At 40.4% G+C, this 27346-nt stretch overlaps 4 protein-coding genes across 5 annotated transcripts in view; 1 reads left to right on the top strand and 3 right to left on the bottom strand.

The window, feature by feature from the left end:
* The window catches only part of LOC140944987 (L-asparaginase-like), a 255222-nt gene that overhangs the window by 27996 nt on the left and 199880 nt on the right, over nt 1-27346 (bottom strand). The window lies entirely within an intron of this gene.
* On the top strand, nt 4554-6546 carry LOC140944992 (uncharacterized). The gene has a single exon (XM_073394109.1). It carries the CDS (start codon nt 4608-4610, stop codon nt 5433-5435), a length of 828 nt encoding a protein of 275 aa, XP_073250210.1. The 5' UTR covers nt 4554-4607; the 3' UTR covers nt 5436-6546.
* Nucleotides 6737-8119, bottom strand: LOC140944989 (uncharacterized). Its single transcript, XM_073394107.1, has one exon. It carries the CDS (start codon nt 8081-8083, stop codon nt 7184-7186), a length of 900 nt encoding a protein of 299 aa, XP_073250208.1. The 5' UTR covers nt 8084-8119; the 3' UTR covers nt 6737-7183.
* Nucleotides 17435-18235, bottom strand: LOC140944995 (uncharacterized). The gene has a single exon (XM_073394112.1). The coding sequence runs from the start codon at nt 18218-18220 to the stop codon at nt 17435-17437; it is 786 nt and encodes a 261-aa protein (XP_073250213.1). The 5' UTR covers nt 18221-18235.

Raw genomic sequence — 27346 nt, 5'->3', positions numbered from 1 at the left:
CTGGTGGAAAGTATTTACGTAAATTTGGTGGAGCAGGTTATTTGGTCGATCCTATTTACTGTATCCAACACGGTCAATATTTTATGGTCTCAGATTATGGTGATCATTCCATTAAAATCTTTAATCTTCAAGGAAGGTTTATCTCTAAATTTGGAAAACAGGGAAACGAGGATGGAAAGTTCAATGAGCCCCGTTATTTGTCCGTTAACAAAGAAGGATTGCTAATGGTCTATGATTCATACAATCATAGGGTTCAGGTATTTGAACTGAGTGGAAAGTTTGTTACAAAATTTGGAAGTGAAGGTAGCGGGAGAGGAGAGTTAAAGAATCCAGTTTCTACAGGAGCCCTTAGTGATGAAAGGATTGTTGTGTGTGAATTGAAAAATCACCGAATCCAGGTATTTGAGCATCTGAAGGGGTTTAAGGCCTGGGTCAAAGGTTTGTTCGGAGCATATGAATGATTGGCAAAATCTCTACCTGGTATGGGAGACCGAGAAAAAAGGAAATCTCTCCCTCAAAGTAAATCTTGATGTTTTCTTGTGGCTTAACGTTTAATTATGGTCACGTATCATATCACGTGACCAAGAGTAGAAAATGAAGGAAATTTGGCGAAATGATGGCGAATTTACTTTGTTTGGATAAACAAATTGGCATTTCTGAAAGAGGATAAACATACCTAACTTTCTACGTTTTTAATGAATGTACGCGAAGTTTAAATTAAAGTTTTAAATAATTCAAGATTAAATTTATCCATTTAAAATGAGTTTTTTTCTCATAATTTTTTCTTGAAGTGCAATGGACTGTCATTCCAAACGTAAAGTGTTAGAAATATTTAATACGAATAAGAAAAATGTAATTGTTCGATTTCTTTTCTTAAACCGGCCACCAATTGGTCAATAATTTAGAATTTTTAGCAAAATGGTCACGTGACATATCATGTGATTGATTAACACAATATTTATACTTGAAAATGTTAAGGAGGATGAGTTCTTTATGTGCGCCAAATTTTGATTTAGCGTCACCATCAATGCCGAAGTTATAGCCAATAAATTATTTTCAACAGGTGAATCTCTTAGTCGCAGGCCTTAAACTACTTGAGATGAATGAAATAATCTCGCCTGCGAATAAGGCCATCTCTCCTCGCTCCTCGCTTTAATTTGAGGGACCTTTCGCGAGAAACGTCTCTGCCGCGAAGCTTCCTAACAGAGGCGAGGAGGGAGGAGAGTCAGCTGTAATCGCAAAAAGCTTTAGAAATTATCCTACCTGTGATGTAAGACTTGAGATTCAGTTCACTATTATATATTATACACTTAATGTCAGATCCCGAGGGAAACAGTTAGTTTTGTTTTCCCAAGAGTCCTGATGTTTCCCGAGACGAAATCGAGGGAAACATCGGGACTCAAGGGAAAACAAAACTAACTTGTTTCCCAAGGGACCTGACATTAAGTGTTTTGTTATATTCCTAGATTTTCATTTCAACAGCAACCAAAGAATAACCGGAGCGAACCAAAAACAGTCGACTCGGTACTTAAAACAACACAAATTTAATTCTCTAAAACCACTGAATGTCATTGAATGATTTACAAAAGTACTTCCCTTATATTATCTGCATCTTTTTCCTCCACTAGCTGCTGTTTTTCTTCGGGGAACTTCTGGGATAACTGGAAAAATCGTTGCTTTTTAGCTTGAGGCTTCGTGTTTACGATGTTGTGTTCATTCACGAAATAAATAAAAAAACTGGCAGTGTTTTCCCGCATTCTGTCACGCCACTTTACAACATGCTTTGATCACGTGCTGTAATGTAGCCCGAGCGGGGTACATTGCTTTAAAATGTATCACAATCGGGATACATTTGATTTTAGTCAAGGCCACGTGATCAAGAGTCAACCAATGGCAGTCCCTCTTTAGTTGAGTGAAAGTCTAGGAATATAACAATGATCGTTAGATCCACAGTTCATGTTTCTGGAGGAAATCAATTTTGTGCGATTATTTTGTTTAGACATTTTGATATGTCGAAATTGGTGTATGATATTCTACCTGTACCTTGTCCATAAATGATATGGATTTCCACTGTCGCGCAGATGAGTTTACGCCGGCGCCACCTTCCTCACATTGCCTCGATTTTATTTACGGCGTATATATATTGACTACATCCAAAAATAGCAATTAGTTGAGATATCATTCTCTAAAATTGTTATCTCACATTATTGCTAAGGTGCAAACACTTTTTTTTGATATCTAGAAATATTATACTGTTCAATATTTACATACATTTTTGAAAGTGGGATGAATGTGAATGTGTTTTAACCTGTTCAATAGCGAAGAGAGCTTGAGTGGTTCACAATTTTGTGACTAAACGGGTTATTTTTACCTACATTTTTTCAGTAGTAACAGACGTAAATATTTCTCAAAAAGCAAAATGCTATCCCTGTCAATAACCCAAGTGAACAATTTTTTTGTCTAAATAAACAACAGTGTAAATGCTATGTATATTCACGTCATAGTTCTAAAGTCAAGGGTGGATTTAAGGGGGCGGGGCGAGGAAGCCACGACCACTCCCTTTTCTTTGAAAATTATTTTGCGTCATTTTTATAGACAAATAAAGAGTATCATTATGTAGCTGGCAAGTGTACCGGCCACCCCTCTCCGAATTTTCTGGATCGGACCCTGCTAATGTGTGCAATAACGTGCACCGGAAAGTCGACAATGCCACTTAACAGGCTTTCTTCTTGTGTCACACGCCTAAGGGAAAAACTAAACAAAGACAACAGTAGCGTTGGAAATTGGTGAAGGCCGCCTCTCCCCGTATTTCTCTACTGGAAACCTTTCCAAAGAGGGCTACAAGCGAACTCCCTGTGTGAGGCTTTCCGTCGAGTTGAAATTTGTATTGCGGCCGATTTACGAAGAAATCCACACCAAACTTTTAGATACTCATATTTATTTCAAGTTCTCTAGTGCGGCTAGTGCGCTTTGAATTTTTCACTTGGTAACCTGCGATAATCCTGGACAAAAGTAGTCGGAAAGGTTGGGGATATAACAAAACAATTACTTGCACAATTAAAATACTTTAGTTTTGAACAGCATTGGACATAGATCGACTGCAAAACAGTTTTTTTTTTCTTCTCAAATTCGGTTTAGCGTAGTTATAGAGAGAGTGAACAAATGAAATCTGAAGTTTTTAGCAACTATCCCCAGTTTTCGGCCTGGCTCCAGACCTTTTAATTGTTTGACTGCTCGCACGGAGTTTTTGAATACACAAAAATACAGACTGTTTTGCACTCTACATTGGACAAGGGGCAGAGGAAATAAGGACAGTAAAACTGTCAACAAAAACGTGCAGCTTGTTTTGCGACTAGTTTGCTCCGGGGGGGGGGGGGGGTGGGTACTTCTGGGAAATCTTGGAATCTTGGTGGGGGTGTGCCGCCCGGTACTCCAAATCCTGCCCCTATTCCAGACCCCAAAATGTCATTCTCCACACCCGTTTTCGGACCTGGCCTTAAACATTATTAGCTCTCTTCAGACCTGAATTTTTTTAGATTAGAACGCCAACATAAAATCCATTCCGAATTCGCATGTTATCTTTCGCTCTTATATTCATTTGTAATTGAAACAACAGGAAGGTTAAAGCTCTCTCATAGTTCCCTCCAGACCAACATGTGCGAAGTCTACATCCGTTTTCCGACCGAAACGATGCAAATACCAGCAATGTCATGTTTAGATGCCAAAATCTCATTGGTTCCTAAGCATCAACTCATAGTACCTCCAACCTTATTGGCCCCTGCAACACACATCAGTACAGACAAAGCCACAAAGATACATACGCTTTCACTACTGAGATATGAGCTATTTTTTCAAAATAGCTCAAAAAAGAAATGCCAAGGGTCATTCCAAAGGGGGAGGGAGAGAGGAAGAAAAATCCCTACCAACTGCATCTTTATTTTATTCACCATACACTGTATGATAACAGGAAAGCCATCAATTAGCTCGAAGAGATGAATGTTATGTTCGAGTGGCAAGAGCATTTATGTCCCCTTACTCAAGTATAAGATTCTTATGCTTATCTTTTCGTCGTCATGTAATATCTTCTATTTATTTTTGTTCGTTTTGCAAGACCCTTCAGGGATAAAACAATCCCTACCTACCACCGTTGAGTTTATCGATCTTATTTGAAAACATTTTTATTTGGTATAAGAATTTGCTAGCAACAGGCAGCAGTTATTTACGTGTATTGAAGCAGCTGAGTTTGTCTTGTCAGACAATTGCACGAGAAAGCCGGCTTATTTACAGAGATTACAGGTGTGGACCAGGCTGCCTTGCTGGAATGTCATTCTATTTGTAAACTTCACAGATGAAAATGCACTTGTCTCAGTATGACAGTCTTATTTACAATATAACGGGTGCAACATTATTCTGTACCGCTTTTGTTTACATATATTTAAAGTAAAAGACAACTTTGACATCTCGTGTGTACACTACCCTACTGTGTTAGAAACAGCTGCTTCGACAAAAACCAAATAAAAATCTGCTATAAGAGAACTGTCACACTGGGAGAGAAGCTAAAAACCTGATAAAAGCTTCGAAGGGAAACGTGCACTCAAAACTCCAATATGGAAGCGATCTTTCGTTACCTTGTAGCGCTCAGTCTGATCGTTCAAGCACTGGGGCACGGTAGATTGATTGATCCTGCAAGCCGAAACGCCGCCTGGCGGTACGGTTTTGACACACCTACTCAGGTCACGGATAACGAACTCAATTGTGGCGGTTTCAGCACGCAGTGGGATAAAAACGGTGGGAAGTGTGGCGTTTGCGGTGACCCATATCATTTTAAAGAGGGCGAGGCTATGTACACACACCCTGGGAAATACGCCACAGGTATCATTACCAAGACCTACAGAGAAGGCCAGGCGATTGAAGTGAAAGTGGACGTTACCTCTAACCATAAGGGAACTTTTACATTCAGTGTGGGCCCGATCGGGACGCCACCTATTACCCAACAAAAGCTGGCACACGTTTTAAAGACATGGAAGATCAATTCGAATAGAAATGAGGTGTTTGCGATCAAGATGAAGCTTCCCACGGGGCTGACATGTGATCATTGCGTGATACAGTGGTGGTGGCGCGTGGCAAACAGCTGGGGATGCGATGGTCCGAATGACTGTGGCATGGGGAAAGGAGAACAGGAAACATTTGTCAACTGCGCAGACATCAGGATCATCAATAGCGATGGAAGCGTTCCAACGGATTTTCCAACAGACGCCCCGCCTCCTACGACCCGAGCCCCAACACAGCCGCCCACACCACCACCGACCAATGCTCCCCAGCCCGGGGGATGTGTTGCCATAGGAGCTCATGCTGGTAGCGCCTCCATGGATAACTGGTGCAAAACAAATTGCGCCGTAGGTTATTGCCCATCTAATATGTGTTCCTGTCCTTAGAATAGAGAGGAGAAGTGTGACGTCATGTTACCATGGTACCACAACTTCTGGATCACAACAATGACGACGACGGTAGCCTCCCCGCAGACTAGAGTCCCCACTAGAGTGCAGCAGGAACGCGTCACGAACCCCTAAGAACGTCTACGACGACGACAGCGACGGTAACGAGAACAGGAAAAAGCAATAGGTTTAATAAGAAAAATAACAACTATGCACTTGTATCACGCTTTATTATGCCTTTCTTAGCTGTCATTACACGATTGGTACATGAAACTTCCTACTTTCACGCCCCCGCTATATGGAGGAGGTGAACATAACGCAAAAATTTTGTTTTCCTCAGTTTCTAAACTTAGATAAGGTCCTTTCGGATACAACATTTGGCAAATTAAATGAAATTGAATAAGGTCGATGAAGTTTGAAACAGTGCGAACTCACTTTTTAATTGACGTTTTCGGTTTGTTGTCATCCAGAAATTTTACTACCATGGCAACTTGACGTAACGACTTCTCTCTATAGCTTGACATATTAAGGGGATAGCTGTAGACGGACAACATGATCTAAACGATAATAAACCATTATCTGAAGTAACTGGCTGTTGTGTGTTTCATAAAATATGCTCAACTATTCCGCAAACTAAACCTAAAGATTCTAAGTGTGTAGACCCCTCTGTTGTCACATGTAACCCAGCACTTCCAGATTTCTAATATCTTACGCAAGCATTTTAACTCTCTTCTAACCGCTGCAAAGACGTCTTTAAGCAACCGCCTTTTGTTGCTTACAGACGTAGCCCTAATCTTCTTGACCTTTTAGTTAAAGCACAATTACCCATTATGACACAGACGTCCAGTCGACAAAACTAACATTAAATCTAAACTCACTACTGTTTCTGAACACTTTCTCTCTCACTCTGACCATTCTCACACTGACATGCAGTGGGAGTTAATCCCACTAGAGAAAATTCATTCTTCACGTTACTCAGTCCGGAAGGCGAGGGAGTCACATTTGATAGATAACCTAATGGCCTAAACCGCCGTGACGAATTATTGTAATCCATATCCTTATTAGTTTTCCTTTTCTTTTTTCTGTTGTACGTAATTTCCGCCTCTCCCTTTTAAACCATTTTTATTACGACATTCTTCATCTACTATGATATTGTAATTCCTATCATAAATTCAGTAACATCTGTAAACCTGAAGAAGGCTGTATTGCCAGCCGAAATATTGTTATGAAAAAGCAATATCATGCCCTCTCCCTATTATCCCTTTAAGTCTCTCACGGGAAGAGGGCGTTATTTTTTTCCCCATTGGGGTCGCATTTTCACGACTGAATTGACTATTATGGGGTTGCTTTTTCATTAGAGTTCTAGAATGGGGTCTCACATTTTCGAGATTTGGGGGTTCAGAAAATTCACGTAGGTAGGGATTTAAAAATGGAACGATTAACACTAAAAAACGTGTAACCTCATTTAACCTCAATTCATTTCGGTATGACTTATCTAAAAGGCTTTATGAGGTAGATGCATAAACAGAAAGTGACTACGTTCAGATCGAGAAAATTACTTTTCTTCAAAAGTGACTTAGATAAGGTCTATAATTGGCCACAGAAAAGGCTATAATGGAGTAGGGGTTCTGAGAGGCCAGCGGCTCAAATCCAGCAAAAATTAACCCAAGTAACACCCTAGGGAGCAGAATATGTATGCAAGTTTAAATTAGGAGCCCATGATACGATATTCAAGTCAAAATGTCATTCTAGTTACAAACGCAATCAGAGGCAGGACAGTATCCCGCTGCACAGTTAGTAACGCACCATTGATCCATACCAGGCTGACCGGCATATGCTCCTGCAGACTTACATCCTCCTGTTGATGACGTTGTAGTAGGGAGATTTGTTGGCCCTTCTTTTGAGGGTCCTCCAGTGGAGGGGCTCCGAATGGAGGGCTTCTGCGGACTCCCTGTAGAGGGTACCTTAGGGGGTAAGGCCGTAGCGGTGGAGCTTAAAGGCTTTTCCGTGCTTGGTTTCTCTTTTGTTGGCACAGGACCTCCCCCTGGTATAATCTTGATGTCTGCGCAGTTCACAAATGTTTCTTGTTCCTTTCCCCAGTTGTTTCCCACTGTCCACCACCATTGTAGCACGCAGTGATCACATGTCAGGCCTTTGGGCAGCACGAGCTCGATGAGATACTCTCCATTTGCGGATGACTGCAACTGCCACTTGTTCGAACCATCGGGTTGCAACAAGACGTGTGTAAGCTGTTCTTGGGTGATAGGGCGTGTCTGGAGCTTACCCACACTAAAACGGAAGTATCCCTTATGATTGGCAGTGATCTCTATTGTCACCTGAATTGTTTCTCCTTCTTTATAAGTCTTGGTGGTGAAATCATCACTAGCATACGATCCGGGGTGGACGTACTTAGGGTTTGCTATGTTATATTCGTCGCCGCAAACGCCGCATTTACCACCATGCTTATTCCACTGGGCGCCGAATCCCCCACAATTCAACTCGTTATCCGTGTACTGCTTCGGACGATCGGGAAAGACTCTCCAGGCGGAGTTTCTACTAGCAGGGTCCATCATCCGTCCATGTCCAAGAGCCAAAGCGATCACTATTTTCGCGACCAACAAAAAACGAAAAATTTCTGTAACATTCATTTTACCTTCAGTCTTGTGTTCGTTTTTGATGCAAAAGTAAAATTTGAAAAATGACCAAGCTTTTATGAGTTACCGCCAACTGCCAATGCCGGATTAGATTTTAGCAATGTGCCATCACTTTTATACCAAAAGCCCCCGTGATGAGGTGTACGTGATGACTAATGAGTCAGCAAAAATGCCCCACCCAATGCCGCCCACAAATTACTTAGTTTGGTCATACTCCTGGTAACGTCAAGAAAGCTTAAGTTCTACAATATATAATTTTACAATATATTACTATATTGCTTTTATTCATAGTATTGTTTCGGGATATAGTGCAAAGGCCCCGCGACACTAGCGCAATAGCGCACAAATCATAATATTTACATTGAATAGCCCGAATAACAAAACTTATTCCGTCTATTATTTACCCGGCGAGCGGCGTCCGGCATGGGAAAACCACTTCATGCTCGCAGATAAAAGTCATTTTGAATTTCTGTAAAAGTGTGTAAACTATTTAAGAATTTGAAGAACACTTGAGAAGTGTTTGGGGTGCTTCCACAAACCACGAATCCACTAGACGGTTGGTTTCTTTGAAGTGGTCTAATAAATTCTCCCTTTGCAATCAAAATTACAGCTTAGCGAACGAACTTATGAAAAGAAAACTATATAGGACTGGTGATGATTCAGCTGAATGATACACGTTATCCTGGACGGAACGTGATCACCCTGCTGTTAGCGGTTTATACCAGACAAGTTCCGACGTTTATAAATACAAATTTGGTTTTGGAAGAAGTGGCCACTTCGCATGCCAACGTCCGGATATTGATGGATCGGAAACAGGACAAATTATGTACGGAAACAAGCCATATGGAGCGGTTTTCACTTGACTGTCGAAAGTAATTGAGGAATTGGTTTGGTTTTGGTTTTACTACGCCCTTTGGTTGGCTAGTGTATTTACTTTGGTTTTGGTTTTACGACAGTCAAGTGAAAACCGCTCTATAGAATAGACTTTCTCAAAGTCCTTCGCTTCTCATTTCCGGTTCCGTAGTTGGCCTCAGCGCGAACGACGAGGTTTCGCTCTTTGGTTCGCTTTTGCTGCAGAAAAGATAAAAAATCTACCACTTTCGCTTCGCGCTCGTGAAAAAATTTGAGCTCGACTTGTAAGCAAGTCTATATATAGAATTGCCGAGTAGGAGGCAAATAGAAAGGTGACTGATATTTTGTTTCTTTTGTATTGGCCCTGATTCTAATCTCGCTTTACGGACACCCGGTTAATACAGACACGTCAGTAAAATATTACGGACAGTGTTCTTTGTACTGGGCAAAGCCCTAATAGATGGTTTTCACAGTGAAGTCATCAAATTAGCGAGGTTTTACGAATTCTTAATATTTACACTAGGTTGAAGATAAACAAAAACAGTAAATCTTTCTACAAGTTTCCATTCCCGTAGCACGTTTCATTTCGAAAATACAGCAATTTTCACAATGCGTGACAGTCCAAATTAAAATAGGAATGCTGTCTCTAGATTTTCGGCAGTATAACCATTTCAAGTATTAGAAGATATGTTTATGCGCACGTATGCTAGTTCTCGAGTGAAAAAAAAGAGCTTTTATAGAAAACGTGAACTCCAGACTTTTTTGTTGAGGGGGGCGTAAGGGGGACACGAATACCGCAATACCGCACATGGTAGCGCGAGAATACCGCAACACCGCATCAAAATTTAGCCAAATACCGAAACCGCAGTTACAAATGGGAAAACGTTGACGTTGTCAATACCATAAAATCCTCCTTTCAAATAGAAATAATACTTTTATGTCAGTGTTTCCAAATCATGGTGCGTCGATGTCAAGTGTACGATAAACATAAGATCATCGCACTCGTTTAACATTGTTCCTTACATGTAAGCGTTTACGTAAATGATACAACAGGAGTTTTCTAGTATTACTCAGGAGCTCCTGGTATTACTGTATATATTACTGAACTGGATCATAAACGGACGGATGACAGTTGACTCTTATGAGGTTGTTTCAGATTCACAGTTAACTCGGTTCTGTGTTGAGGGTTTCAAAACGTCGACCCCGGCTGCCTTTTGGATTCGAAGGGCACACAGCACCGGGGGGAGTACTTCCTTGCAAGAGGCTAAGAGGGATGTGCCGCTTAATGGGGTCGCATTTTCACGACTGGAGTGATTATAATGGGGTCGCAAATTTTCGGATTTTTGAGATAGGTAGGGATTCAAATGGAAAGATTCTCGGCAAAAAAATCAGGAAGTGGTTGTTTATTAAATTTAACAATAAGCTTGCATTGACCGCATTACATTCCCCCGCTTGAAGCTAAATAATGAAGGCAGGCGCGGGCGAGGAGATTGGGGCGGGAGCTGCTTCGCCGCTCACAGTCGTGCTGCCGACAAAACCATGTAAAACTCCCATGGGGTACTTGGGTTAATTTTTGCTCGGTATGTGCCACTGGCCTCTCAGAGCCCCTACCCCATTATAGCCTATTCTGTGGCCAATTATAGACCACATCTTAGTCACTTTTGAAGAACTGTTTTACCCCAAAAAAGCAGAACATGTGCGACCCCATCCTAGTAACTCTCTACAAATGCGACCCCATTATAGTCAATCCAGTCGTGAAAATGCGACCCCATCCAGCGGCACATCCTCATTAGCCTCTTATCAGGAAGTACCCCCCCCCCCGGCCGCCATGGTACGTAGGCTAAGCACACACGAATACTAGTACATTCTATATTCCTGCATGCACAACGAGAAGGACGAGTATTAATTCAATTTTAGATCACATCATCTTCATGGATTATCTTTCGACACTACACAATTTATAATGACCTCACTGACCTCACTATTTGCTGGAATATCTGACTGATCACTTAGTTGACCCTCTGGATCGCTCGCCATTTTTTTGCGACTAGCACGAAAGTGGTGGTAAGATTGGTAGGGAGGTTAAAAGCTGACTATTCCCACAATGTCCATGAGGTCATAAATAATGCGACATGTTTACGTATCATTGGATAAAAAAGTTAATGTCGTTAATCATATCAAGTATTAACTGAAATTACAAGCCATACGATTTGTCTGCACTGTTTGCGCAATACGATCCCCGACTGTGCAACTACAGGAAGACACGCAGGCTAGGTAGCGAGACCTTTTAGGATTTGTATCATCTTGTCATGAAAAAGAAGCAGATCACCGCGACACAACGATTTTTTCACCGACTACCGCGACATAAAATTTAAACTTACCGCACACCGCTTGGACTCTGAAAACCGCAATACCGTACTTTGAAATAAAAATTACCGCAACACCGCACCAAAAATAACCCAATACCGCAATACCGCAAACCCTTACGCCCCCCTCTTTGTTGATTTCCGGCGGCCGTATCGGGTGCACGGTTCACCAATATGGCGTCTCTATACAAAGCTTTACAAAGGTGCGTGAAACGTTTCGGCAAGTAACTCAGAAACTGTGGGCCACAGAGACCTGGGACTTGGACAAATTGTTTATATATTAGTCTTTTATAACATTTCATTTTCTTGGCTTCTTCCACTGGACGGTTTCCAATTTATTTTTTTGTTTCGTGACACAGTGAAAATGATCTATACATTTTCTCTCAATTAAATCGGCGTAATGAGGACACCTGGCGTTAATGCGGACAACGGACACTTGTTTCTTGCTCAATGAACAGAATCTCATAGATGTCAACCTCGCAAATGCGGACAATTCATCGTCGCATGCTCTGAACTGTGTGGTGTGATAAACCTTTCCCTCAGTTTGACTATGCTAAGGGACTGTTCGTTATTTATGCCTAAGGGGGGGGCCGGTGTTTAGAGTGGGGGGGTAAAATTTTCAAAGTCACTGAAAAAGGGGGGGTGTTTTTCTAAAATACAAATAAGGGGGGAGGGGTAAGCTTTTAGAAACTGTTGTTTCAACACTTGTGTAGCCGTTTTGCAGACATATTTAAAAAGTTGAACTCTGTATCGAGAATTCTATTTAATACAAAGCGCCTGATCTTTATAGTTTGAAAAGCTAAGAAAACGTGACGTGGAGTAGCGTTATTTAAAGGTTCCAATATATATTAACTTATTAAATCCCTTTACATGCAATCTGATATTTAATAATAGCAAAACTGTCTCCAGTTTCAGGAGTACATCCTCGTGGTTCAATCCTTACAATGAGCTCCTTACAAACTTTCCTACCGTTGACTTCTCTCTTAAATCTGATCTTTTCAGGGCCCACGTTAACACCGGCGCTGCAAAGTTGCTTTCCTTATTTAGAGCTTCTATACTGTACGATCACAAATGACCTTGCAATGGATTTTGGTTTGTCGGCAACCGGCCAGAACACGTGTTGTACGCAATTTCGCAATCGGAGGCACGTCGCGTCCTGAGGGGAGGGGGTGGGGGTAGGGGGGTTACATTTTGGGCCTGTCACATAAACGGGGGGGTAATTTTTTAAAATACCCACTTCCGGGGAGGGGTAAATTTTTCATATGCCTGAATTGCTTGAAAATCACCGACCCCCCCCCCCCCCCCCCTTAGGCATAAATAACGAACAGTCCCTAATGCCTTGTTTTATTTCTTTAGCATGTTTTTCAAATAAAAGGTGTATTTTTGCTTAAATAATTAAACGAGCACCCCCTTAATAAGGACACTTTCTATGTCTTCCCCCCTTCCCCAAGTGTCTGTATTAACGGGGTTTAACTGTGGCCTGAGTATTCATTTAAAAGCGAGGGTTGATCTATCCTTCGAAACTTTAGTATAGTAGCAGCGAAAAACTTTGTCAGGCTGTAACAGACAAATTGTTAATTTGTGTCAATTTGGCTGACAAAACGCACTAATTAAAAGCAGTTAATTAAAGCAATTAAAGTCACCTTTACCGAGGTCCCAACTATGTATTCTTTTTTATTGTCTATCATTCCCTTAATTACTATCACAATACTGACAAGCGGTCATTTCTATTAAGCGGTCGCGGTCACCTTAGCTTTACGAGGTCCCAACGATATATTTTTGTTAATCATTCTCTTGATTACTATTTTTTATTGACCTTACCTTACCTTACCAAGGTCCCAACGACTTTTTTTTTATTATCAATCATTCTCTTGATTACTATAATACTGACAAGCGGTCAACTCTATTAAGAGAATGATCGCGGTCACATTAGCTTTACCGAGGTCTCAGCGATTGATCTATTTTTTATGAAAAATCATCCTCTTGATTACTATACAATACTGCGGTCAACTCTACCGAAGGGGTTTTGCTCCATGTCACAAGGGTAATGAAGGTCAATTCTGTGCTGAAGACATTACTTAGTGCCTTTTATTATATAGACAAGAGTGTTTTACTGGAAAATATACCACTCGTAAAATTCATAAAAACTACATCCGGGACCCGAGTGGTTTATTTTCCATAATCTCACACGTGAGTTTATCGATGACGTAATTCCCCTTCGAAATTTGTAAGGCGTCTTGCGTCTTTTGAATTTTACTTACACATTTTTCAAAGCTTTACTTATATTTTGTCATTGTAGAGCCCTATTCAGCTCAGTGTTATTTTTCAAGATTATTGTAAACAATGTCTTATTGCTGCACTATAAATTTGAGCCGTCACAATTACTTTTTGCGCGAATAAAAATCTATTATTGTATCGACGCCTTTTTGTCTACAGGGTGTCCCAAAAGTTCGTTCCTCTTACTACATGCGACATAGCTTTTGATCGAAACTGCACTTCTGCATGAGATTTCTTAAAGACTTTTATTGCTTTACTGAGTACATATATTCGGAAAGTCAATATCCAGCATGCCCTCCTTTGTTTGATATCACGTTCCGAAGCCGTTGCGGCATGGAGTGGGATATTAAAGTCATGTAGCGTGACGTGGAGAGCGGGATTTTCTTCCAGGCTTGTTTGAGCCGTCTTTTCAGATCCTTCATGGTTTTAGGAGTTGGGTCTTTATAGACGACTTCATCCATTATGCTCCAACGATTCTCCACAGGGTTAATATCTGGGGAATTTGGGGGCCAGCATGTTTTCTCTATAAAATTTGACAGGTTTTTTTTTCGCACCATGCCTGGGTGGCCTTGGCTGCGTGTGCTGGCGCCCCGTCTTGGACGAATGCACGTGGCGATTGGAACTGCACAATTTTCGCTTGTCTGTTGCTTCATTCACGTTTATACGGTGAAGGACAGGCTTCTAATAAGTTGTTGATGTAGTAATCGACAGTCAAAGTCTGTCCTTGGGGTAAAAGATGTATCCCAGTGAGACCGCGGCCTGTCATTCCGCCCCATATGATCCATTTTGAACTTTTTTAAACCTGATATGCTGGAGGAACTTTGCTCTCCTGAGAACCCCAAACAATATCAAATTTCGAATTGGGCAGCTGAAACAAATATTGGGGACATTCGTCCGAAAAAAGAAAATCATCCCATTCTGCCGCAGTAAGGTTTTTGTACTGCTTAGCAAATTTCAGTCGAGCTGCACGCTGCTTGGCTGTGAGCAGAGGTTTCTTTTGCCTTCTCAGCGGTCTCCAACCTTCGTTTTTTATAAACCTCAAGATAGTGTTTTTTCCCCCAACATGGCCTTTGCTTGCTTATTGTCGTGAAAGCTGAGCTGTATGGTCAAGTTTCCCCTTTTGTACTTAGCTTTGTTCAGAATTCTTTTAGCTGCCTCATTAGGAATTTCGGTCTTCCCGCTCTTTTCTTGAGGACCATTTCACTACCCAACGTTCAGATTTTTGCAGATTTTTGGAAATTTATTTAACTCACAAGCCAATTGATCTGAGTATAGACGCTTGGGCTCTCAAGTAGCTGAGCTTTTTAGCATTAACAGGGTGATCTTTCATGATATTCACAAAACCGAGGGAAGATTGTGAGCAATTCAGGACACAAAATACGACAAATATTTGGCGGGAAAATATAAACGCGCGTGCACACCTTTGGCGGGAAAATGCAAAAATTGAATTTTCCAATAAAAAGATGGCGCAATAAATATATGATACTTAATCAGACTGAAATAAACAACTTGTGCATAAATAATTCGTTTCACGAGTACAATCGTAACTTACACTACAGACTTACAAAGTAGAGGAACGAACTTTTGGGACACCCTGTATATAATAAAAAGAACATTACACCAGTGTGTACACGGCGGCTTGAAGATATGAATTTTATTTTCTCGTGGCCAAAACAATATTTCACTCACTCGCTGCGCTCGTTCGTAAAATATTGTTTTGCCACTCGAAAATAAAATTCATATCTTCGCGCCACCGTGTAATATCCTCTATGCATGCCCCATACACAAACTGCTCCTGTAGATCGAGTTATGAAGAAGATATCAAACAAATTTCACCAGCAGGGAGTACTCAGCATACTGAAACTCTACAAAGTTGACCCAACTTTTTCAAGTTTCAGTCGATGTCCATCCTTGCCATCTGTTGCAACATAAGAAACGAAATACCGATAAATATGGTCTTGAATAACAATAATAGACTACTATTTTCGGCTTAAGCTTTTTGCAAAGATAACAAATTGCATGACATTGCTCTTTTGAACGTTCGCGGTCACCTTAACCGAGTTTATGGTCAATCATTCTCTTGATTACTATAATACTGACAATACTGACATGCGGTCACCTTTACCGAAGTCCCAACGGTTTATTTGTTGTGAAAGGATTGAACCCAGGAGCCATTTCACTACGTTTACCCGGACGATCAAATTCAACCTACTTTTGAGTATATTTATTGTCAGCATTCTCTTGATTACTATAATACTGACATGCGGTCACCTGTATTAAGTGGTCGCGGACACTTTTACTGAGGTCCCAACGATATATTTTTTATTGTCAACCTCTCCTCTAAAACTGTCCCTAAGTCATGTTTTATCATACTAGTCTTAAAAGATATACTTTAGGTATTTTTTCCATTACAAAAAAAAGTACTTTATTTATCGGGAATGGATTGCATAATTGGAATAATTTAAGGTTTACCCAAGCCAGACGGTTACCCGAATACTCGCACATTTCTTCTTATTTTATGCGACGTGTTTACAAGACCGATAAGGGTAACCGTGACGCATAGGTTGAACCTTAAGCGCTACAGACAGGGGTGTAGTTGCCATTTTAAAAGCCATTAAGCCCAGGCTTGACAAAAAATTGGGTTAAAATGAGCTCAATTAATCGCATGTTAACAAGATAAGAAGTTGCATTTAATACAGGCACCAATGTCTTTCTCAATTATTGACGTGCAATATTGGCGTATATTTCACTAGGAAAATCCGTCGTGGAACCCCATCTTGGGTTTTTCAAGTAGATACCTTGCAGAGCTCGAGCCGCTCCACTTTGTTTACTTTAAGTACCCGCTAGAATCATTAGTTTAAAAACTCATAATTTCGGAAGGTCTCAGCTCTAAACAGCAGCTAGGAAACCGCTTTCTCCTTGTTTGTTTTTTGTTGTTGTTGTTAGGCTGTGCTAGGGACTAACTTTAAAAAGTTGACAAACCACTTTCAAATGTTAAGTAGCCAAGTAGCTCCTACCGAAAAACTTTAATTTAATGCTATGTTGAACTACTCTTTTTCCGCATTGATCCAAGTGGAAATGCAACTTCGAACAAACCCATCCACCTGAATGATTGTTTAATTTACTCCCCCCCCTCCCAACCCACGTCTCCTGTAGGGCTTATACAACTCCGGCTTACAAGGAAACAATTGCTGGCTACGCTTCTAACAAGGTTACCCTAGAACCAGGGAAACCCTACCTGCCGTGTAAACACTTTGTTACAGGAATCACTCACCTACCAGGGCAAACTTTCTTATTGTTTTAAGGGATTTTTACAGTTGTGCTACGTCACACGTGACCATTAATGCGGAAAATGTCTCTTGAGTTTTCAGATATAGGCTTGTTTTTCAAAATCTTTGCGAGGTTAGGAATTATTTTGAGATTTACACGACATTTTCGTAGACATAGAGCTATAAATGAGGTTTTTTCTTCCCATGGTGATTGATTAATTGATTGATAGTTCATTTATTCATTTTTCCATCCAATCATCCATACAACCAATCATCAATCTGTACGTCTACACGCTTATTTGTTCATCCTATGCCCCACCTTACAAGACACTGGAAGTGGAATGTCAACCTTAGACAGACTATTGAACAGTGTAAAGCTAAACCTACAAGAACTGCTTTTCCTATGAAAGAGGATTATTCTTAGTCGGCACGATTCTGAATAACATATATTTTGAGTTAGGTTCGTACTAATTCTAGCTTGCTGATAACTTTTTCTTAGGTTTGACAGACTCTCCACTACAAAATTAATTCACACAACATAATTCACACACATAATTCACTCGTAAAAAGAAACGGATTGCTTAACACTGGCAGTGGCTTGAGGGGCAATTGCCTAATGCACAGTTCTGAACGCACCACTTGTCCATAGCAGCTTGTCCGGTCCAGGGCCCCGTGGCCTTACATCCAGTGGAGGGTTTCTGTGTTTTGGGGGGTTTGGAACTAGGTGTAAACCCTGTCAAAGGCGCCTGAGTAGAGGGTTGTTCTGTTAGGGGTGTATCTGTACCACTAGCCCCTCCCTCTGGTGTTATCTTGATATCGGCACAGTTAACAAATGTTTCTTGTTTCTTTCCCAAACCAACTCCACAATTTCCTTCTTCATTGCAGCCCCAGTTGTTTCCCACTGTCCACCACCACTGAAGCACGCAGTGATCACATGTCAGGCCTTTGGGCAGCACGAGTTTGATGTGGTAGTTTCCATTTGCGGATGAGTGCAACTGCCACGTGTTCGAACCATCGGGTTGCAACAAGACGTGAGTTAGCTGTTCTTGGGTGATTGGCTGTCTCTCCAGCTTACCTACGGTGAAACGAAAGAATCCCTGATGATTGGAAGTGATCTTTATTGTGACCTGAATTGTTTCTCCTTCCTTATAAGTTTTGGTGATAAAACCATCTTGAGCGAATAAGCCTGGGTAGACGTACTTAGGGTTTGCTATGTTATATTCGTCGCCGCAAACGCCGCATTTACCACCATGTTTGTCCCACTGTGCGCTGAATCCCCCACAATTCAATTCGTTATCCGTGAACTGCTTTGGACGGTTTGAAAAATATCTCCAAGCGGAGTTTCGGCTGGGGGGATCAAGCATCATCCCATGACCTAAAACAAAGGTGACCAAATTCGCGGCTACGAAAAATTGTATTACTTCTTTGGCCATGACTTTGCTGTTTTCCTGTGTTGCGCGCTTCCTACAACTTAAAGTGAAGACTGAGACTGAATAAACATCAAAAATTGATCTCATAGGTGCGCTTATAAAGGAAGTACACTTATTCTTTCAGCTGCTGAAACGTTGCGCGCATAATCAAGAGAGCAAATAACACATGTTGCAGTCAATGCCGTAGACTTTTTAACATTTACCTCTGAAGTCAAAGCCGCATTAGCTTGTACTCTTGTTCAGTGTTAAGAAAGTGTTGAAATCTGGCCAGTTGTCTACTTGTCTATAAAAAAGCACATTTATGACCATGAATAGAGGTGGCGACTGCTGTCAAAATAAAGAAGCTTTTTTCGGAACACAGGATATGAAAAAGAGAAATTGTTTCATCTTTTCAAGGCAATTATAGATTATTATAAGAGACTACTGCCAAACGAGTCTTTTTTTAAGATCGTGTTTAAGAATCTGTACCTTTAATGGCTATAGTATGAAATCTAACTGTTTCAGTTTCATTATGAGGCTTAAATGCACGTGAATGAGACTGAGACGTCAAGGATTTTGCCGCTTTCTGCATATAATTCTGAAATGTATTGTTTTATACTGAATTAAGTAAACAGCTTTGAATGAGACGTATACCATGCAAAAGGTATATGGAAGGTAATGAAGAGAAATCGCTTTTTCCTTTCACAGAACTTTGATCACCTAGCACGTAAGTAAGAAACAGGAAGGTGAAGTAAGAAACTTAAAAAAGCAAAAAAAAAAAACTATTCTTGAGTTTTCGAAATTGATTTGATCAAAAAGTCAACGCAACATCAACGCATAATTGAATACCGTTATTCAGCCATCGGGAAACACGTTGAAACACAGCATGGCAACAACAGAACAAAGACTGACCATCTTCTCAAAGTTCTGAGGAAATGTAACAGCAAGCTTGATTGCTTAGTCTACGAGATGTTATACATAAAGGACATCAAGCCTTCTCTTAACACGCAAGCCGACTCCATTCGCGCCAAACTATTTACGTGACACTTTCGTACATTTCTTATTTTTTTCTCTTATTGTGTTTCTTACCTTGGGAATTATACCCATTGGACCCGCAAACATTTTATGTATTGTTTCAAGTTTTATATATTCGTCTTACACCTTATACTTTTTCACTTTTCAACTTGATAATAGCGTAACGTAGCGCCGAAACGTCGTTCACTTTTTAAAATGTTTTTTAAATGTATTTTAAAAATCTTTTAGCGTTTAACTTTTTGAACAAATTATTCTTGAGTTGCCGAAACTTTAAATTCAAAGGCTTAGCGCAAAACCTGTCGTGTGAAAATGAGTGTTGTCTGCAAGAGAATTAATTATATATATTTATATTACCGTCAAACCCCCCCCACCCCCCCCCCCCCCACCCCCCTCCCACATACAATAGAAACTTGGAGTGCAAGGAAACACACTGAATCAAGTCATCACGCATCACGCACTAGTCTGGTTTTTGCTCCAGCTTCAGTGGTTGAAAAGAGTAGCACGAACGTTTGTCTTACAGTGGCATTTGCCATCTAAATAAGACCGAAGCATGCACAGAACTGACAATGAATAACTTTTTACTTTCGAAGAAAATTGTTGCCGCAAAAACATTGTATTTGAAAAGCGGTGCTACTGAATAAAATATATCCTTTGCCTTTCCTTAAAAAAAATTAAAAGGGACCTCAGCAAAAATCTAAAGACACAGAGAATTTGGTCAGAGAAGTGAAACACCAACAAATCCAAGAAAGCTAGGTCTCATTTATTTATTTTTTCTCAAAGTACATTGCGTCACCCTTACATACGTTACACATACAGGTGTAGTAAGCGCTCTATCACTTCTGAGAATTTTATAGGATTTTTACTTGTAGGTTCAGTTTTTGGGCAATTTCCGATACGCAGCTCAGATGAATTTTATTTAGAAGTATGTTTTTTTTTCACGCCCTGTTGGCTTGTCACGCCCACCACGATGGCTGTCATCACTACGGCGGTCTCTTTCATCCTTCTTCAATCGCCGTTTATCCGCTCTGCTCAACTCCTCGCTCCTTCGCTCACCCGCAGCTTGCCTAGGCAAAAGATAGCAAAAGAAATAATATGGATGAAACATTCGAACTACCGGGCATTTAGGCTGACGGAATCCGTGCCCGTGAGTCGTCAAAGTGACTCGTTTTTGGTTTTTGTAGACTTGACTCGGCAGTTTTACCACATGTTTAAGAGGGTGTGAATGGGGTTAACCGACTAGCGACAAAAGGCGAAAAATATTACTGACTACCGACAAAACGAGTAAAAAATTACCGACTACCGACAGGAAAAATATTAATCGACTGCCGACATGGGCTGACATTATCAATATTTGTTTTCAGAAAAAAGAGCATTTTGCATTTTTTTCGAGCCGTTAGGAAGCACGCTCTTTAAATTTGTGACTCATCAGATGGTCTAATAGAAGAACTTCCTCTTTTGTTGATACGGGTACATTACTACAACCAAGATCATAGTCACAGAAGCCACACCTTAAAGATGCTACCGACTTTATAAATGTTATGGAAAAGACAAAGGTGAAAAAACTGAACGTTTCTTGTTTCGGTTCGAGAAATGCTTAGATTAATCCTTAAATAAAATTCTTTCCAGTTTAATGGAAAGTACTATCAGTAAAAAACCACGGTACCGCGATGAGCACAAACAGCAGTTTCCTTTCCAATATTTTCATGGCCGCATATATTGAAACACAAAGTTTAAGCAAAGATGATTTTTTTCCCTATGGGACATAAGTAAACCAGACATGGTAGATTTCTTCAAATTCACGGAACAAGTAAACTTACTTCACCCTACTGCTCTACTGGCTATGAAATTTACGACCGAAATATCTGACACTGAGACAGTCTTTTTAGACCCGGTTGGATACCAAGGCACAACATTCAACGAAAAATGAGAAAAAGCTATATCATTGACGTAAAGACGCATTTTAAACGGAAACCTTCCAGTATATACATTTTCACCTCTTATCACCCACCAATTGTTAAAATGGATTTGACAAACAAGAAGCCTTGAGAATCCTACGAATAAACTCCTCTAAGGAAGTATTTCAGACTTCAAAAAGCGCTTGATGGATAGTTTTGAAAGAAAAATTGTAATAATTAATTTTGAAAGAAAAATTGCTATTAGAAGTAAAACTCACAGAAGGAAAGCAGCGCTCCTGAAAAAAACGATAAGGAAGAAAAAGAAATATTGCCTTTCGTGACACAATACAAGCCCTTAGTGTCTATTATAAAAGAAGCTTTAATGAACAAGTGTAATCTCATACAAAACCAACCACTACCTTGCCAAAGTTTTAAAAAACCACTTGATCCTCGGACGTACACGCAAAATCATACCCCCCATCCAGTCCTTCAGATAAGGGGAGGGGGGGGGGGGGGGCGGTCATCCAGACCGTGAGATAAGGAGGGGGCCCGGTCTCAAAAAAAATTTTTTTCGGCCCTTCGGGCCTCATTTTGATCGAAAAAAAGAGGGGAGCGGGCCCCTCTGACCCCTCCCCTGGATCCACCACTGCCCCTCCCCAGAGTTTTATAATAAGATGAGGTATATTTTACGAATGGTGGCGCTGCTGGAGGCCTGTGACGTCACCAACAATGGTCGCCATCTTGGATTTTACCAAGAACTAGAAATCAGGTGAAAACAGCGAGAAATGGTAATTGCTTGACATGAACAATAACACATAAATAAGCACTTTGCATGATTTTAGCCACAAGATTTACTTTTATTGTTAAAAAAATGGAAGAAAAAAAATACATCTTCTCTCGAAACGGCTTGACCACCTGCTACGTATTACGTCATACCTCGTAACCATAGAAACTGATCATCACTGAACTTGTCTCAAACTCCGTGCGAGGGATAAACGACCATCTACTGAAATCGTCAGGTGCTGATGTTTTCTCCTCTTGGAAAAATCCCAGAAAATCTTAAGGGGGTTGGCATCCACCTTCCTCCACCCCTTGTACGTCAGAGGGTTAAAGTATTCTTTCTTTGAGAAAGGAAAATATGGCAAAGGACATGCTTGTTAGAGCCAAAACGTTAAAGGTTTACGGATGTGCAGCCTGTCACCCCTTGCAGTTTTTCCCTAAGAATAATTTAAGTACCCAAGAGGCTGAAGTCTATTAATGAATTAATTACTTTTTATTGTGCCCTGTAGTCGACAAGGAAACTAAGTTCGCACTTACAATAAAAGGTTTGGTGATCTTATCAGTACTCATGATATTCATTTGGCAAACAATGGTGAAAAAAAACCATCATGTTGCATAAACAAACAAGAGTTAATGAAGTTTAAGTGCAATCAAATGATGCATCCTTACAAGTTTTACTCTCTCCTTAGGGATCAAAGTCGTGAAATACATAAAAAATATTAATAATTAACAAGCGTTTTTTACTTATTAACTGAGATTTTCCAACAACCGACAAAAATCAAAAAGTTTAACCGACTACCGACAAAGATCGAAAATTTTAACCGACTACCGACAAAGTAACTGAATTTTAAGCGACAACCGACAGGTGGACCCCCCCATTCAGACCCTCGTTTAACCGTTAATTGGACCCTCGGTGCTCGCGTGGCTGCTATGAAGGTCGATGGAATACTTTCATGGCAGCTACCGTGACACTTTTTTGTGAAAATTCCCTCAACAATTCGGACTACCAGGCATTTAGACGGGGAGAAACCGTGCCCGTGAGTCAACCACAATACTCAAAACCCTGAGTGATTCCGGCTAACATTTGGTTATAAAACGCTGTTGATTTCCCATTACTTTCCAATTCTAAACAAGGATAGAATATTTTGAGGGTGATTCCTAAAGAAATTGTAAAATTAGAGGAGCCTGCTTTTCAAGACTCAAGCTGTGTCGAGAGTTTAGCTTGAAGCGGCTAGAAGCCTTGCAAAATGAGGTTTGCAAATGAAAGCGCTGTATCTTCGTTATTGCTTTAGGAAAATAATCGAGGCAAGTATGTATTCTTTGGCTTAATAATAGGCTTTCTAACTCTCAAGTCGCCTCTCGGACTGCCGGGTGTTTAGCCTGTGCGAAAACGTGCCCGTGAGTCACGCGCTGCTACTACTCACGAATTTTTCTGAAATGTCGAAACGGCGTCGATTCTTCCCTATGCCCAAGAAACCACAACTGCTCAATTGCGAAGCTATTCCTGTTTTCCTGATCGCTTGGTGATTCTAAATGAAGATAGAATACTTTCAGACGATTAGAAAAAGGAATTTCGAAGAAAATTCAAAGAATTTTCTGACTGCCAGGCATTTAGTTTTTTTAAGACCCTTCCCGGCCGCCGGGCATATGGCCACAGAGAAAAAAATATTCACGCTATGGCCTAAAAAAACTTCATACAAGGAATTTGATAACGAAAAAAATTCCTGCGGCTCGAAAATTTCCCACCCCCTCGTAACTTTTCTAATGGTCCGTCCCTAAGTTAGTGGAATTCAGGAGGGATTTGATAACCTAAAGCTACCTAAGCCGAAATCCTGGCGTTGTTTTGCTGAGGTGAAGTTGGTTTGGCAACACAAATCTTACTGTTTTTGTTACTAGCAAAATTGTTTGTTCCTTGCTTAGTACTCTTGATAAATAGAGGCACGTTTTAGCCGTAAATCAGTTGAGTTCTTGACGACATACTGAAGGAACAGCAGTTGTAAAGTTAACAAGGGAAAAGTTTGGTTATATAGTTTAGTAGTTTGGTTTGTTCTGTTATTTATCGAATAGCCAGGGAGCAAGCTCTCCATTTGGGAGAGTCGCGAGAAGTCACGCGAGAGCATTACGCGAAAGGTTCGCAATTGAGCTGGTGAATTGAGAGCTTATTATTGCTAGCAAGCTATTTTTCGAATTTCTCGTTTTGTTTTCCCTGCTGTTACTTGCTTTATTTTTGTAATCGGAGACGAGTGTTCACGGCGTAGCGTCGCCAAATTATCTTCGTTTCGTTTGCGTATTATTACACATCTTCTGTAGTCGAATTCATTTTGTTTATTGCAAAAGATCTTTTTCTGTTTACAACTGTAAATTGGAGAGTTTTGTTCTTCTATTATATCCTAGTCTTTTGAATTAGTTTTCTTTGTTTTAACTACACCTTGGTCATGCTGTTAGGTCAGAACTATCTGCTCACCAATTACTTCTTTTCCGTTCCGCTTAATTACTTTTGTTTCGTTGCGAATGCGAATGCGAATGTAAGACGGCCAAAACGGTCGACGCAAGAACAACAGATTTGAGCTTAAGATTTACGACTTTATTAAATCAAGCCATGAAGACAAAAAAAAAAACGGGAACGAGTAACACTAAGAATACAAGAAGAAAAGAAAAGTTACAATAAGTTAAACAATATTTCTACCTGGAGTTATGAAAACTGGGTTAGCAAACATTTTGTAATTTTTCTCAACTTCCCCTGTCTAATTGCTTGTTTACTGTGTTGTTTGCTTATGTGGTGTTTTTTTTTTTTGGTTGTTTTGTGGATAGGGATTTGTGTAGAAGTGGAATTAGCACAGAATTACTTTCTTACCCTCCTCTCCCCCCCCCCCCCCCCCTCCGTTTTTTCCTTACCCACAATTCTTTCTTTTAACACAAGTGACAGTTATTTGAAATCAGCGCCTAAAGCTGGTTTCGGTGCCGTTTAGCGCAGTTTAATTTTATATATTGGTCACCTTGAGAAAAGTTTCCCCGGAGAGCATCATGTAAAGCTATGATATGGGACAAAGATATTACGATTCGCAGAGTCTGCATCGTCCAATAACGTATTTTAGTATATACTAAAACAGTGGATAGTGTTTTTCGCGCGCTCTGATTGGCTACTCAATCAGTGAATATCCTGCACTATTCACTGATTCACCTCCAGTTCCTCCGAGCGAGAGACGCCAAACTCGCGTAAGTTGCAAAATGCCTTCCCGGTTTGCTGCCGTAACAAACAAAAAAAATTCACAACTAATCAAGCAAGCTGTTTCCGAAATACACGAAGAAAGTGACGAAGCTCGGGGTGGAAGTTTTCACAGGTAAAGCTTTGTCTTTTTGACTTGAATTTATCGATAAAACCGGCGAAAAAGTTTTGTTGTTTACAAATGCAAATTAAGTTTAAGTCTTGCGTTACTTTTTTTAGTTGACTTGTTCATAAATAAGCTTAAAACTAAATCTAATAATCCTTTTTACAGAATGATTTTAAATACAAAAAGAATTCACAACTCCTTTTGAGGAAATTTCCCCGCAAAAGCTAAACAAATGCCTTCAAAAGTTTTATTTGCCGGCAAGAAAAAGCGACGACAGCGGCCGTTCGGTCATTGCGCGCCAAAATTGTAATAGTTGCAGGCAAAAGGAAACCTAAGGAAATGAGTTAAAAATCATCATTTTTGGGCTCAATTATCTCACTGTTTTAGTATATACTAAAACAATTATTCACCTCAGTGTCGGTGGCTAGTGATGGATATTCACCCGGGCCACGACTTAGTTTTTTTTCTGGTGTGAAAACAAGGCTGCTAAGGTGATCCGCTGACCGTATGACTCTACATCCGGGAACTTGAATAAGACGAGTGTAAGAGAAAAGTCCAGAGGTGTTTATCTGGCAATAGGCTGAGTTTTTCCGAGTTATTCGATGATATTTCGCTTATGTTAAACGTGAGAAGATTATGCGTGGTTGTGGATAGTCTTATCAGTGCCGCGAAAGTGTGTGATTGTGTGATTTCCGCATGGTGTTGACAGGTCTGTGATTGCGTGGTTGAACTGCGGTTTCGCCAAAATATTCTGTGCCAGCCATTAATGTTGTTTCGTCGGTGTTTAGCTTAGCTGATTGTACCTTGGAAAAGTAACTCTCGACTCAGGAAAATTGGATCTAGGTCTAGTTTCAGCGGGCTCTAATGGCATTGCACCATACGCCGATTTTTGCAGATAAGAGGGTGATAATTTGTGCACTATGTTTTATTCAGTTTGTCGTCTATTCCATGCGGAATCCTGTTGTTTATCGGACCGCGAAAAAAGTAGTTTTTTGCCCCAGTGGAGGTACTGCCATATATGGGCTATATAGGTATGTGCCGCTGTGAAGGGTATGGTTTTCAAGCAGTTTACTCTAGGATAGGGTATATAAATCAGAGCGTTTGGGTCTAGAATAGGGTATCATTTTTCGGGAAACTGATCAGTTGGTTGAAGATTTTATGTAGACTAGGGATTGTGGTATAAGGTTTCGTTTTGGCTAGACTGTGCTAGTGACTTCAGTAGTTTCTGGAAAACAGCTGCTCTAGGATAGGGGGGATTTGGGGAGTTTATACTCTAGTATAGGGTAGCAAAATTCAGCTGAACTAGCTCTGGTATAGGTTAAGGGTTCCGGGGTCCCAGCAGCACATCATCACCCAGAAATTCCTAAAGTACCCCCCCCCCCCGGGTGTTTTGCTAACTATTTAAGTTCTTATGTAAGCCTTAACCAGGCATTCTTTTGTTGCAGTTCACTCAACTTAAAAATTTCTGGACTGAAATGACACCGGTTTGAAACTTCGCCAAGTCAGTTTACTGAATAAATGTTCTAAAATTTGCGCCATTTTAAATTTGGACTCGTTGGAATGCTTCTAGGGATCATTAACTTACTGCCCGGCGTCAATTAAAGGCTTTTAATGGGACTTTTAATGAGTTTTGTTGATTTGAATTGCCAAGTAGTAGAATGAGTTGATATTTTTGCTAACCCGGTTTTCAAAAATCCAGGAATAATATTTTTGTTGCGTTGGGGGTCAGTGCCACCTGACAATGACTTAATCGAATTTCAGCCCTCAATTCTGCTTTATTTTTTCTGGAAAAGCTCTACTGTCCTCTAGCCTTCTGATGCGCGAAGTTTCAAAGAAATCGAATATGGGTCCTTACAGCTCGGTTGGTAGCACATACGTAGAGGTGCCATGAGCTCGAATCCCGATTGAGGCCCCGAATATTTTTTTTATTTATTTCCGCAGTCACCACACCTTCATCATATGTTTATTATATTTTTTAAGATTAATAGAAGACGTTTCAGTTTAATCCCCTTCTCAGACACAATCAAATATGTCATATATGA

The sequence above is a fragment of the Porites lutea genome, chromosome 7, assembly GCF_958299795.1.
Source record: "Porites lutea chromosome 7, jaPorLute2.1, whole genome shotgun sequence".
NCBI lineage: Eukaryota > Metazoa > Cnidaria > Anthozoa > Scleractinia > Poritidae > Porites > Porites lutea.
This window is presented reverse-complemented; position numbering and strand designations above follow the sequence as displayed.

Coding starts and splice junctions, on each gene's coding strand:
- LOC140944989 (XM_073394107.1), bottom strand. CDS start 8,083: ATGAATGTTACAGAAATTTTTCGTTTTTTGTTGGTCGCGAAAATAGTG.
- LOC140944995 (XM_073394112.1), bottom strand. CDS start 18,220: ATGATGCTTGATCCCCCCAGCCGAAACTCCGCTTGGAGATATTTTTCA.
- LOC140944992 (XM_073394109.1), top strand. CDS start 4,608: ATGGAAGCGATCTTTCGTTACCTTGTAGCGCTCAGTCTGATCGTTCAA.